This window comes from Arvicola amphibius, chromosome 10, assembly GCF_903992535.2.
Source record: "Arvicola amphibius chromosome 10, mArvAmp1.2, whole genome shotgun sequence".
In the NCBI taxonomy this organism is placed as follows: Eukaryota; Metazoa; Chordata; class Mammalia; order Rodentia; family Cricetidae; genus Arvicola; species Arvicola amphibius.
The window spans coordinates 73,627,615-73,642,361 of NC_052056.1; the positions used below are offsets into that span (position 1 = coordinate 73,627,615).

Below are 14,747 nucleotides of genomic sequence, written 5' to 3' on the forward strand. Positions count from 1 at the left end.
GACTGCCCAACAATAAAATCATATTTCTTAAGAAAAAAATATATTCACGACTTCCTTGTTCTTGGGAACTTAAGCCTTGTCCTCATTATAATAATTAGGTTCACATACTCATCATAAATTAACTGCATCATCAGGTAAGAGGGGTCAGAGGTTGGGTATGGTGGCACACATCTTTAATCCCAGTAATTATGAACCGAGGCAGAGGTGGGTGGATCTTTGAGAGTTCAAGAATAACCTCTGCTACATAATGAGACCATGTCTCATTAACAAAGGGGGAGTAGAGAATATTAGGAGAAATATTGTGGTTTTTCTCTACAAAAATCAGTATTTTCTTTACAAAATACACGAGCTGGAGAGAGGTCCCAGTGGTTAAGATCACTGGCTGTTCTTCCAGGGGATCTGAGTTTGGTTCCAGCACCCATACGTCAGCTCACAACTATCTGGTTCTAGGGGATTCAATGCTGTCTTCTATCTCTTCAGGCACCAGGCATACACATGTGCACTTACATGCATGCAGGCAAAACATTCATATACATAATAAAAATAATTAAAAATTAGGAGCTAGAAAGAAAGCTGGCTCAGCAGCTAAGAGCACTAGCTGCTTGTTGAGATGACCTGGGTTCGATTCCCAGTACCCACATGGAGCTTGCTCTAGTCCCAAGGGGGTCTGATGCCTTCATTTGTCCTCTGAGGGCCCTGTATCCAGACACACATGCAGGCAAACCACCCATGTACAAAAACTAAAAATAAATCAGCACACAAAGTAGCCGGTTTGTTTTATTTGGTCCTCCCACCTCTCCTCCCCCAGCATCCCCTTCACTCTCAGGTCCTCTACTACTCTTCCCAACCCCCTTACTTAAAACCTCCTGTTCTCCTCCCACAGTTCCCTTTTTAGTTTCATGACCCATATACCTGTACTTACTTTCACAAAAATGAACACACACAAATATTAGAGTCAGGATTCAAGTATATAATTAACTCCTGAGCCTAACCTCAAAATAATGAACTTGCAAATTCTATGCCTACTGCTCACCCCTGCCCCACAATGTAAGCAATCTGCCACATATGGCCATCACATTAGCAAACAGTCCAGTTCACTGTTATCCATGCTGCTACTTGGGAACCTCATTTTGTAGCAGCTTAGAACTACCAAAACAAAGATCTGGCCATCTGCCAGAGGAAATTCCAGGTAATCACTATAATAGGGACAATCTGAATGGGAGGTCCATGCAAACCTCAGACCCAAACTCCCAAACAGTTAGTAGTTTAAGAGTCTGGTATTCACAGGGCTGGGTGTGAAGGTGCACCCCTTTAGTCCTGACACTCAGGAGACAAAGGAAGATCCCTGTGAGTTCAAGGCTACCTTGGTCTACAGAGTGAGTTCTAGGACAACCAAGGTCACAGACAGAAACAATCTCAAAAAAAAAAAAAAAAAAAAAAAGGCAGAAAGAAAAAAAATACTGAAATCAGGAACTGGGCTAGGAGGCTGGTGAGATGGGTCAGTGGGTAAAGTACTTGCCATATACAGACTGACAACCTCAGTGTGCACCTTGGAACTCCCATAAATGTGGAGGGAAAGAATTAACTCATGCAACTGTTCTCTGATCTCCACTAGTGTTTCAATGTTCTCCCATAGAAAACACACACACACACACACAAACACACACACATACACACTTTAAAAAGAAATCAAAATGAAGTGCAATGGAGGTCCCAATTAGCTTGCAAAAAAGAAAAAAAAGAGGCCAGGTACATGATATGCCAGGACCACCAGAGTGAAGTCACTTTTCTCCAGGACCACCAACCAGATTTACAGACCGAGACAAAGGTGTGGCAGAGGCCCGCCACAGTCCAGGTGAAAGGCTTTGAAGCTGCACTTAGCATACAAGGATGGCACAAATTTACTAGATGAAGCCTGGATTGTTCAAGTGATGACTAGATGATTCTTCACAGAGTTCTAAGGGTTTCCCCATGCAGGGTATAGTAGTGCATACCACAATCCTGGTGCAGAGACAGCAGAAACTGGAGAAGCAAGAGTTCAAGGCCAGCTCTACCTTTATAGCAAGTTCAAAGCCATAGAGGCTACATGAGACTATGTCTCAGGAAACAAAAACAAGAAAAAAAAACATTTCAAGGCTGTCAACAAGGCTCAGAGAGTAAGGGTGCCTGCCACAGAGCTTGATGACCCGAGTCTGACCCCTGGGACCTGCATGGCAGAAGGAGAGAAGTTATTCCACAGGTTGTTTTCTGACCTCCACACACATGCCATGGCTTGCATGGCATATGCACACACACATACACACAAAAATTCAGTAGCAAAGAAAAATTCAAGAATTTTAAGCCCAAACTTGTGTAGTTCTCCCCCCCTCCCCCCGCTTCTTTTCCCTTTTTGTCTCACACAGGTCTTGCTATGTGCGCCTAGCTGGCCTGGTACTCATTTAAGTCTCAAACTCATAGCAACCCTCCTGTCTCAACCACCTGAGAACAGGATTACACATACATATCCTTATGCAGGTGTTAATATGTTTTCCATACTAATATTAAATTTGCCTCCTGGAGGGGCTGGAGAAGTGGCTCAGAGATAGAACACTTGCCTAGCAGTCACAGGCCTGGGTCCAACCCCCATAATGCAGCAATGCAAAAAAAAAAAAAAAAAAAAAAAACAAAAACCTTTTACCTTGGAAACAAGTTTCGTATCTGCATTGACTACTCAGGGAAGAAAGGAAACTAGGAATGCTATGGGCACTGAATAAAAGCAACTGAAACAGTTGTTGTGGTGGCCCAGTCTAAATCCCTCTTAGTAATTGAGGAAGTAAAAGCAGGGTCAGAAGTTCAAGGCCATCCTCAGACCTGTTAGAGGACAGCTGGGAAAATGAGATGATAATATGCATGAGTTCCTTTTAATAGCAATGTAATGGACACATCACATAGGATGAATTCCAGTTCCAAATACTGAAATGTCTGTAGCACTAGCTAGTACTTTCTAAGAAATATACGTAGCTAAATATATCTAAAGGAGGTCATAAGGAAGTAGCCTGACGAATTTAGGTTTCTATCAAGTCAGAAACATGAAAAAGCAATTTTGGAATAAAAGACTGCTTTTATTCCAAAAGACTGCTATAATATATCTTAGAAATATCCAGATATAATGGGAAATTCTGTATCCAGATATATTAAAAGACAATTTAAATATGGACTGGGTTTTAGCTAATATGAACCTTTAATTGTAAGTTATTTTGCTTATGCTGTACTAAAAGTCACACAAATCAAGTAATAAGTGTGTATATAATTAATTATATAAATTATGTAAGACACTAAGGAATAGGGTAAAAATTATTCAACAATTTAAAAGAAGTATGAATGAGTAAGTGAGAAAATATGTGCTAAAGATTCAGGGTTAGAGCTGACAGTATGCAGTTCAGGGTAATGAAAATCTGGCCTGGATGAGATCAAGTCACCCAGGAAATTACGTGGGAGGAGACAGACACAACAACGCACACCAAACAGGCAACGCTACAGATCAGACACAGAAGCAGACACTGTCAACCCTGGAACAGAACACTGCCGAATAGGAAGCTCAGGGGGTCAACGATATTCCAGAAGCCAATCAAGTTTCAAGGTAGATATGGCAGTTAATGTTAGACCTTAGGTCTGAGGGTGTGGCTCAGTGGGAGAGCACTCACCAACACGTACTACAAGGCCATGAACTCTGTCCCTAGCACCAGAAATCAGCACAACATCCTAAAGACTGAAAGGACACTAACAAACAAAACAAAGTCACCGCTGACTTGATCAGAGGAGTTTAGGTCGTGACTGTATTCAGAAGCTAAGGTCGGAGGAGGGGACTGGAGTTAAGCAGTAAAGAATGGAGAAGTCTAGAGTTCCCCAGAAAGATCAAAATCCATACAAAAGAATATGGAATGTTCAGACAGTTTCTAGTAACTAATGAAACAATACAGAACAGGCACAACAGGATGGAAGGTCCAGGGGTTGGCAGCAGACTGGTAAACAAGGGATCATCTTTAATTTCAGGGAATGCTTATGCAAGAAAAGCACCTGCTACTGCATCAAAACAGCCTCAAATGTAACAAAATTCTACTTTAGCTCTACATGCTGGTTTTCAAATGGGTTGATAATGCAACCTGACACACACTTTTCACTGTAAGAAATGGGCCCATTCCCTTAGAAGTCATACGGAAGAACAGGGTCAGGGAGACGGCTCAGCAGATAAAAGCACTTGTTCTGAGGGCAGGAGGACTTAGAAGTCTATAGTTATCTATAAGAATAACATATATAATATTAATAGTCATGTTTCACTCCAAACAAAGCTTACTAAATATTCTTTAATGTGAAAGTAATTTTCAAATTTAGACAAAGCATATGGGGTATATGCCAGTAATCCTAGCACTTGGAGGTGAAAGCAGGAGGATCAGGAGTTCCATGTCAGTCTACATAGAGTTTAAGTCCAGCCTGGGGTCCATAATGTATGCTCTCAAAAACGCCAGAAAAAAAATCATCCAAAATTGAGACTGACATTAAATATAGATCTGAAACATAGGCTTTACGCACATATTTGAAGATAACCTTAACTCTTGATCCACTTGTCTCTGTATGCTGATTAGAGAGGTAGGTGCTACCACACCCAGTTTATGTAGGTAAGTACCCTACAAACTAAGCTACATCTTCAAGAATCCAAACAGACCTTCAACCGCTAGGACTCATATAAATTATGCTTTTACAAGAGTACACTGAGATTGAGTTCAGGAGTTTAAAACAGATATTTAAGACCAAAACTTTTGTTAGCTCTTATCCGTGGTGCATCTTCTCACCTGCGTGGCCTAGTCCTCGGGGACATCATTTCATTGCCAAGAATGTGGTACCGTCTTGCTTCATGCAGCAACTGGTAACACTCAGGGGAATTCTGGATCAACTGGTCCACCTCAACTGTCTGAACAAAGTAGTTGGGATGCAAGAGAGGGAGTCTTACGTGAGTCAGGAGCTCATGCAATAGTGGCCTTCGCAGATCAACAGCTCGGTAGACCCAGCGCATGACAGCCTCAAATACCATCTCCTCTTTCCCAATAACAAGTTCATCGCTACAAATATAATCAATAAGTTCATCTTTATCAAGCTCAAGAAATTCTTCATGCTGGGACACATCCTCAAAAGTCTGTAACGCAAAGGTCTTGCATTTTGTGAAGAGTGTTTTGAGTGAGTGGGTGTCGGCGAAGCGCTGGATTCCTAGGCAATTGCAAGGATCAAGCTGCTCCTCTAAGAACTTAGCACACGCATCACGGAGAACACTAATCTGAAAGAGGCTGGAGGTCTCGAAGAGGTACTGAACATTCTCCGTTGTGATCTTCACCTTTCCAGTATACACATACTGCAAAAAACATTCCATAGCTTCAGCTAAGATGCCGTTGATCTCCACCAGCATTTCTCGGCTCTCCCTGTGGTCGTTACAGAACATGGCTCTAAAGTAGCTGCTACAGGCCGAGAGGACAGCTCGATGGCAAGGAAATTCCTTTCCTTCCACACAGATGATAACATCTGTGAACAAGCGGCTGTCTCGAAACTCATTAAATATCTGGAGTATGTTCTCAGCGTGGGATGATCCTGAGGAGAAGTCAAAATACTCGTGACCTGTCAGAGATTTGGGGTCCATTTCAAAAACTTTACGCTTAGTTGCTGGGGAATCACGCACCCCAAGATCCTCTCTGTTTAGTCTGCGTCCCAATATTAGTACCATTGTTACATCAGGTGACTATATTACGGTTGAGAAATGGCTGCTAGGGATCTTCTTTATGTGGCTAAAAAAAAATAAAAATAGGCAATTTCATTTTTATGTAAATATAACAATCACATGATTAATATGTTCTACAACATATACCAGTTTATTTTACTAAACACTGATAAGAAATTTGCACTTGCAAGATTAGAACCTGAGTGTTATCGGCAGTATCCTAGAGTCCTCAGCTCAAAGGGTTCTATGTATCCTCCAGGCGATGTTTCCACCGTCTCCCGCATGGCAGAGCAAGAAAGCATGCAGAACTGGACTAATCATCTTTTAGCTGTCATTTTGTTTCTCTGAAACAGAGTCTCCCATCTTTTAGCTGTCATTTTGTTTCTCTGAAACAGAGTCTCCCCGATGTAGTCTAACCTGGTCTAGAACTCCTCCTGCCTCGGCCTCCTGCAAGCTGTGATTATAGGCTCACACCACAAGGCATGGCTTACAGCCAGAACCTTAATATAAAGTTATTACCTTTTTTTGTTTGAACAGTTATTATCTTAATATAGCAGTGCTAATACTTATCTACTTTAAATATATATATAAATTGTATAGCTTGGTGGTGGTGGAGAATACCTTTAATCCCAGCACTCAGGAGGCACAAGTCATTTTCTGACATCTATATAGATTCTGTGGCACACTTGTGCCCTCCAGCTTAACGAATGAACGAATGTGAAAATAAAGAGCAGCACCTAAGTAACCGGCACATTTAACATTTTAAAACAGCACCACCTACTAATAATAGAAATTTGGAAGAAAGCGTATTAGTTAGGTTTGCTACTGCTCTGACAAACACCACAACCAAAAGCAAACTGAGGAGGAAAGGGTTCATTTCATCTTGAAGCAGGAACTGAAGCAGAGGACAAAGTGCTGCTTATGGACTGTGTCCTATGTCTTGCTCAGCTGCTCTCTCACAGTACTCAGGACCACCTGTCCAGAGGTGCTATGCCACCATATGGCCTGGGCTCACCCATATCAACCATCAAAAATTATCCTATAGAAAAAAATTGTCCTACAGACTTGCCTACAAGCAATCCTATGGAAGCATTGTCTCAAGAGGTTCCTCTTCCCAAATAACTCTAGCTGTGTCAAGCTGACAAAGAAAAAAACCAAACTAAGTGGCACAAAAACAGAAGCAATCAACAAACACCTCCTATTTTCTAACATTAGGCACACTTATAATGTAATCTGCCTCTTTTACAGACTACCTGGTTAATACATCCAGTCTTTAGAAGCACAATGCTGATGCATGAGAATATATGGCAGCATAGACAAGATGCTAAATTATAGTTCTCCTCTAATTTATATTAAATTTTTAGCACTTAAGATTGCAAAATAATAAAAGAACATAATATTCTTTGATTTCTTCTAAGAATGCAGAGGGTGAGGAGGGATCAGGAATAGCCATGCATGATGGTGTATGCCTGTAAACAGTACTTGTGTGGTAGAGGCAGAAGGATCACAAGTTCAAAGTCATCCTCAGCTAGAGAGCACTCTAGGCCAGCCTGGGAAACATGAGACCCTGTCTCAGAACCGGCACACAGACAGACAGAAAGAGGTATGACATGGAAAAGAATTCATATTTGAATCGTTACTATTCTGGAGTCAAATAATTGAATTAGCTAAAAGCCAATTTCCCCAATCAAGAATTTATTCTTTGTAAAAACTCACCCAGTTCTTCTTCTTCTTCATCACCATCATCACCATCACCACCACCACCACCACTACTGTATTTCAGGCTCAAAAAAATTCACATAAACCACTGGTACTCTGATCAGAAATATAATTACTGGCTCTGCTGACAATAAAAACCCTTTTAAGCTGGGCACGGTAATGTATGCCTATAATCTCAGTACTCATGAGGCAGAGGTAGGAAGATGGCTGCAGGTCTGAGGTCAGCCTGACTTACACAAAGATATATTGTCTAAAAACTCAAAATGAATCAACCAAACCAACCAGCCAGCCAACAAGAACAAAATTACCAGCTTTCTAAGCCACAAGAACAAAATTGCCCTCTCTCTTAAAAGCCAGCAGTTTTCTTTTTTTTTTATGTAGTTTATTTTATTTTATATTCATTGGTGTTTTGCCTGCATGTATGTCTATGGGAAGATGCCAAATCCCCTGGAACTGGAGATTACAGACAGGTGTGAGCTGCCATGTGGGTGCTGGGAATTGAACCTGGGTCCTTCAGAACAGTAGCCAGTGTCCTTAACCGCTGAGCCATCTCTCCAGCCCCAAGCCAGCAGTTTTCAACCCGTGGGTTGAGACTCCTATCAGATATTTATATTAAGATTCATAACAGGTATAAAATTACAGTTATGAAGTAGCAATGAAATAATTTTATGGTTGCATTACCACAACATGAAGACTGGTATTAAAGGGTCGCAGCACTGGGAAGGTTGAGAGCCACTGCTCTAAATAAAAACAGCCCCTCATCTACCTGAGCCCGCTGGCTCCACACACATTTTCATTTCCCTGATACCTATAGGAAAACAGCAAACAGCTTTCGGTAGCTAGTGCAATCTATCAAATATTAGGTAAAATCAGGGGCACAGAGGTTGATTAAAACTTGCTATTCCTGGACCTTTTAAGAAAACTCTTATTAACCAGCCTTCAACAACAGAACCAAATACAAACTCTTACTAGTTATCACAGGTAAGTGATTTGCACAGTCATCTGAAAACTGATATGCTTTCAAGGTTTAACTTTGGGTCTTCCATATATAATTAACCAGCCTTATGCTTTCCCAATTACTACAAATAAAGTATTTACTTACTCATTGCTTGTTTTCCAAGACAGGGTTTCTCTGTGCACAGCCCTAGCTGTCCTGGAACTTGCTTTGTAGACCAGGCCTACCTCTGCCTTCTGAGTGCTGAGATTAAAGCGGTGTGCCACCACCACTGGTTAACTTATTTGTTTTTTACAAAGAAATCAGCAATAGTTAAGAACGTAGCAGCAGTTCCTGAGTGTTAAGATTACAAGTGTGCCTCACTACACTCAGCCCAATTCTCTCTTAAAACAGAACTGGTCTGGCCTGGTAGTGGTGGTGCACACCTTTAATCCCAGCACTCAGGGGGCAGAGGCAGGCTGACTGCTGTGAGTTCTCTGTGATTATTAGGCCAGTCTGGTCTACAAAGTAAATTCCAGGACAGCAAGGGACAGAAAGAGAAACCCTGTCTCAGAGAAAAAAAAAACAAAACAAAAAACCTGCCCATTAAAAAACTTGTCATTTTTAGTCACTATTACACTGACTGGCACCGAATGATTTAGGTTAAAGAAGTGAAATGGTTTAAACTCTCTAATAACAATGAATAGTAAATAGCTAATAAACATAAATATACCTTCTTAGCATTTGTTTGACCAAAGCTCCAGGCAAAATACTTGTGTTGTTTAAATTTCCACACCTAAAATAGATAAAAGTGACATGTCAATCAGATACTATCAGTTCAAGAACATTAGTAATGTGCTGAAAACAGTTCCTGGTAAGTTGCAGTTTCTAACTGGAAGTTCTTTTTATATAGATCATTAGTAGTAACTTTAAAGCAAATTAATAACTTTATATCCAGTAATATTCAAATTTTACTATTCTTTGTAACAGTAAGCTAAATTTGACAGTGAGATGAAGTGTATAACCCATGATAATTTCATTTTGAATATTTGAAGAAGCTGAGAAAACCTTACATTTCATTCAGATTTGATAGAATTAAGTTACTCTGAGAGTTGAAGTATCAACTTGATCAAAATAGTTTCTTCACTATGTAGTACATAGAACTATGGAATCAATTTTAGAGAAATCTCAAGAGTGTATCAAAGAAAAAGAAAACCCACCCACTTTTAAACTCTTGCTTTATACACACACACACACACACACACACACACACACACACACACATTGGTTTTTCGAGATAGGGTTTCTCTATGTTAACAGCTTTAGCTGCTCTGGAACTAGCTCTTGTAGACCAGGTTGGCTTCGAACTCTGAGAGATCTGCCTGCTTTTGCCTCCCAAGTGCTGTGATTAAAGGTGTGAGCCACCATTCGGTTTATATTTATTTTTATATAGCTTATCTCTAAGCTTATCAAATAATTTAATATATTTCTATTTGTTCTGTTTTATTGAACCTTACAGAGTTAATGTCTATTCAACAACTAATTCAACACACTCTAACCCCCCCCCCACCCCTTGTGTGTTTGTGTGTATAGGAGACGGAGAAGAATGCTTAAGAGAAACGACTAGGATTTAGAGCTGTGCACAGAATAGCAACTGTGTATTTAAATACTAGTGGTTGATTTTGGTTTCTGATCCAGTCATTCATAACAAGAACTTGTACATTATTAAGTTTAGGCAGATTTGATATCAAAACCAAATATAAATAACCAACTTAAAAATACAACCAGCTGGTGGCGGTGGCACACGCCTTTAATCCCAGCACTTGGGAAGCAGAGGCAGGTGGATCTCTGTGAGTTCGAGATCAGCCTGGTCTACAAGAGCTAGTTCCAAGACAGCTAGGACTGTTACAGAGAAACCTTGTCTCGAAAAACCGAAATAAATATTAAATAAAGAAACAAGCAATCACATCTTTATACCCAGAATAACCTATGATTAGGACAAGAATACTACCTTGTGTGTTCACCTACTTTCGTTATGTACATACTTTCATGTATGTACACTTGATAAAAGAACACTGCATCTTGGCCAAGCTAGCGGAAGGTTACTAGCTAAGTAAGTATTCTTTTCCAGAAGTTAGTAAGGCCCAAAGTCAATGAAAGAGGCCTATTTGTGTCTACCCCCAGGGCAGTGAATCCTAGATTCAAATTCAACTTGGCTAACACCAGAATCAAACAAGGACTCCAACACTAATCGGATCCACATTCTCAGCATTTCTCTAGAACTCAAGCACAAGTTGGAACAGAGCTTCTCATGATTCATCTGGTGCAGAATTATACCATGTGAAGTAGGAAACAACCCATTCCAGCATTTTCTGCAGGACTTTTAGGTACTACTTAAGCTTTTTTTTTTTTAATTGGTATTTTTGTTGTTGTGTGAGACAGGGTATGTATGTAGCCCTGGCTGGCCTGGAACTCACTATGTAGACCAGGCTGACCTAAAATTTACAAATATCTGCCTACCTCTTTGGGATTAAAGGTGCCACAGTGCCCAGTTTGGCAATCCTAACTGGTGAAGGGCAAGGTACGGAGTCTGGAGGAGCTGTACAAGGTGTGATTTACAGGGCGGCAACACAACCAGCTTGGTTCCCTTAAAAGAATCCTCTACAAAGAGGTTACAGACAGACAGTATGGTCCAACTAAGGCCTTCCAAAGACCAGAGAACAAGAAACCTATGGTATTCTATAGAACAGTCCCTACAATTTGTCAACCACCCATGCCATCAAGTTCCACATTACATTTTCTCAAACTAAACAGAAACAAGAAAGGGAAGAGAGTTATCTTTAAAGATCTAGTGGTAATGCAAAAGGATGTTAGCAAATGCTTCCAACAGACCAAATCCTTTACAAAGAAAATACTATGCTAAACCAAGCATGCTTTTACGTATCTATATCAATTTCACCAGCGCGTATAAACCTTATGTAAAAATACAAATTTTACAAATATCTATAAATTTCAGGTGTAGTCATTGTCTAAAAAGCTTTGCCTAACTTGTGCTCCTCAGGAGGCCTGACAAAGAAACAATGCCATTCTGTCAATCATGTCTCCAGTACTTACTGCATTTGTATTTAAAAATCAAAGGCCTCGCAAAGCCAGAGAGTTAAGATTTGTAATCCCAGCATTCTTGAAGCTGAGGTAGGGGGACCACTGAGAATCAGAGGCTATTATGAATTACAGTACAAAACAAGATCCTGTTGCGAGTGAGAAACAGAATTTTGACAGTTATTTTTCTTACTACCAAAATCAGTTTTGGCATATTACAACTAAACCAATTACGGTATTACCTAGGATCTTAAATGACCTTTTAATATACAAGAACACTCAGAAGTCAATGGCTTTTATTTAACTTAGTAAAGTAAAAATTATTCAGAAATAATTTTAGGAACTCCAACAAAATCTAATCACTTTGTTTTGAGACAGGGTCTCCTTGTGTATTCCAGGTTTGCCACAAACTCTAGACTCTCCTGCAGAGGTTACAGGCATGTAACTCTTAGAACGTTTTAGATCATCTAAGATGATCAGTCAACCAGCAAGGACTTAGAGGCTAGCATGTTAGAAGGTCCTGAGTTTAATCCTCAGTCTCAGAGGGAAGTGGGGAGGGTGTGCTGGAGAAATTACAACTTCTGACGTTAATAAGCTATTCTGTTATTACCTTGAGACCTCCCCAACATCTGTTGTCCAAGCTGGTCTTGAACTCATAGATCTACTGAGCAATCTTCTTGCCTCAGCCTCCCAAATAACTCGAACTACCCATAGGGGACTCACTTTGTTGAGTCTTCAGGGTTTTACAGCACGAAGAACAGAGAGATATCAAAACATCCAACTGTCTAGTGTCATTGCTGCAGCCACAACAGAAATGAAATCATGTTTTCTGTATGAATGCTTGTGAGGACCTTTTATTGACATTTTTCATTAGAGTCCATACCGATGTATTTGATGAAAGAGTTGTCTTAAAATTTCAAGAGTAAAGGTACATACGAGAATAAATGCTGCAATATATTTGCTAAGTATTTATTTTTGAAAGGGTTGACCTTTGAATCTTAATGAAATGGCAGGAAAACAAGGAAGTTAAAAAGCACACTGAGAAGCATTAAGGTTTTAGTAACTTGGACCAAAGCCAGTAAGACAGAACTGATAACTCTTAGAATATTATTTTCTGCTTCCTGTTTAGAGACTAAGTCACAGGCTTTGTTTGAAGAAACATAACTTACCAAATGGTAGTTTTTATTAGGGTATAGTGGATAGCATTGTATTAAGGTCTATTAAATATCCTTAGTACACTAGTGATTATGTGCTCTGGCCAGACAGCAGCTTATTCTGATATAGTCACCACTACTTGAGCTTTTAATATTAAGAGGGGCTTGGGCTAAGGTTCAGCAGTTAAGAGCACTTGCTGTTCTTGCAGATAACCCAGGTTTGGTTCTTGGTTTTCTGCACCCACAAAGTAGATGACAAGTCTGAGCCATCTCTGTAACTCCACTGCTAGATCTGACACCCTCTTCTGGCCTTCTTTGGCACTGAATGCAGGTGGTGAAAAAAGAAGGTAAATTAAAATACCCATACGAAACTAAATACATTTTTTAAAAAATCTACTAATGTATAACCAACCAGCCCAGTGGTGGTGGTGCATGCCTTTAATCCCAGCACTCGGAGGCAGAGACAGGTGGATCTCTGTGAGTTCAAGGTCAGCCTGGTCTGCAGAGTGAGTTCTAGAGCAGGCTCCAAAGCTAGAGAGAAATCCTATCTCGAAAAACAGACAAAATAAAATAAAAAAAAATATGAAGAAATTGTAAAGTTTGGGACTATCAAGATGGTTCAGAGGTTAAGAGCACTGGCAGCTCTTCCAGAGGTCCTGAGTTCAATTCCCACATAGTGGCTCACAACCATCTATAATGAGTTCTGGTGGTCTCTTTTGGCCTGCAGGCACACATGCAGGCAGAACATTGTATACATAATATTTAAAAAAAAATTACGAGAGAGAGAGGGGGGGGGAAGGAGGGAGAGGGAGAGAGAGGGAGAGAGAGAGAGAGAGAGAGAGAGAGAGAGAGAGAGAGAGAGAGAGAGAGAAATGTACCTGACTGAATTAGACCCTCTGAATGTGGGTGACAGTTATGTGGCTTGATCTGTTTGGGGGGTGGGGAGGGGAGACTGGTAGTGGCACCAGGACCTATCTCAGGTGCATGAACTGGCTTTTTGGAGCCCATTCCCTATGGTGAGCTACCTTGCTCAGCCTTGATATGGGGGAGGTGCTTGCTTGGTCCAGCCTCAAGTTAGTATGCCAGATCTTGTTGACTCCCCAAGGAAAGCCTTACCTGCTCTGAGGAATGGATGGAATATGAGAAAAGGGGAGGTGAGAGCGGGGTGGGAAAAGGGGAGGGAGAAGGGGAAGGAGGGGGAACTGGGGCTGGTATGTAAAATGAAAAGTAAGTTTTTTTTAGTGAGAAAAAAAAGAGTATGTATAACCAGAAAGACCTGCTTCAATGAAGCGCCTTTCCTTTCAGCTATAAAAATGGCAAAACCTAAGAGCCCCATAAGCTTAAAGGCTTGGGAAAACCAGCTTTAATATCTTCTGGCTGAAAATGACTGGCCTTTCAGTGATCTTAATTTAGTTTTTCAATATACGCCTTCAACTCACTTCTCAGAAACTTCTGAACTACCAGGAAGATTAATACACAAAAGTATATGAGCTGGCAAACAAACAAACAAACAAAAAAGCCCCAAACAGGGAAAAAACTAAGAAAGCGCACTAAAAATACAAACAAAAAACCAAAAAACCAATCTTTAACTTGTAGGCGAATAACTTCACGATATATATTTAAGGTAAAAGCCATCTTTTTAATCATAAGCGGCAAGGGGTAGACTTTAAATCCTAATAAAGAAAAATACGAAGAAAAAAAAAAACCCCTCATCAATCAACCAGCTGGTGGACTTGCCGGGAGTCGGCAACAACACTAGCACGCCCTTTAGAACAAAAGTAATCAATAAAATCCGCTGGAGTTGACAAGGAGGCTTCCCCAAATGTGGCCTTGTGGTTCCTCCTTTACTACCTAAGTCTGCGCAGATCAGGCAAGAGCAAGTTGGCAGCAGGCACGTCTCCGCGCTGTCCGGTCACTTAGTGTCCGAAGCCCAACCGCTCTGGGTTCGCCCTGGCCTCCCCCGAGGCACGCCCCCCACTGCTGTCCCCCCCCCCCCCCTCCCGCGGCGCCCGCGTCCTCCAGGTCACCTTCAAGCGAGGGCGGGACTGGGCGGCTCGGGCCACCCAGCCACCAGCCCCCGCCAATAAAAACTCGGCAC

The 14,747-nt window shown here is 40.9% G+C and overlaps 1 protein-coding gene across 3 annotated transcripts in view; it reads right to left on the minus strand.

The window, feature by feature from the left end:
- Klhl24 (kelch like family member 24) overlaps nt 1–14,747 on the minus strand; it is a 36,987-nt gene that overhangs the window by 21,607 nt on the left and 633 nt on the right. For 2 of the 3 annotated variants that reach the window (XM_038344961.1, XM_038344964.1), the window contains exons 2-3: nt 9,130–9,192; nt 4,830–5,810 (exon numbers count right to left, since the gene is read on the minus strand). In XM_038344961.1, the coding sequence (XP_038200889.1) occupies nt 4,830–5,749 (920 nt within the window). In that variant the 5' untranslated portion in view covers nt 5,750–5,810; nt 9,130–9,192. Of the gene's footprint in view, nt 1–4,829; nt 5,811–9,129; nt 9,193–14,500; nt 14,586–14,747 lie in introns of those variants that run through there. The other variant, XM_038344963.1, reaches the window with a different exon arrangement.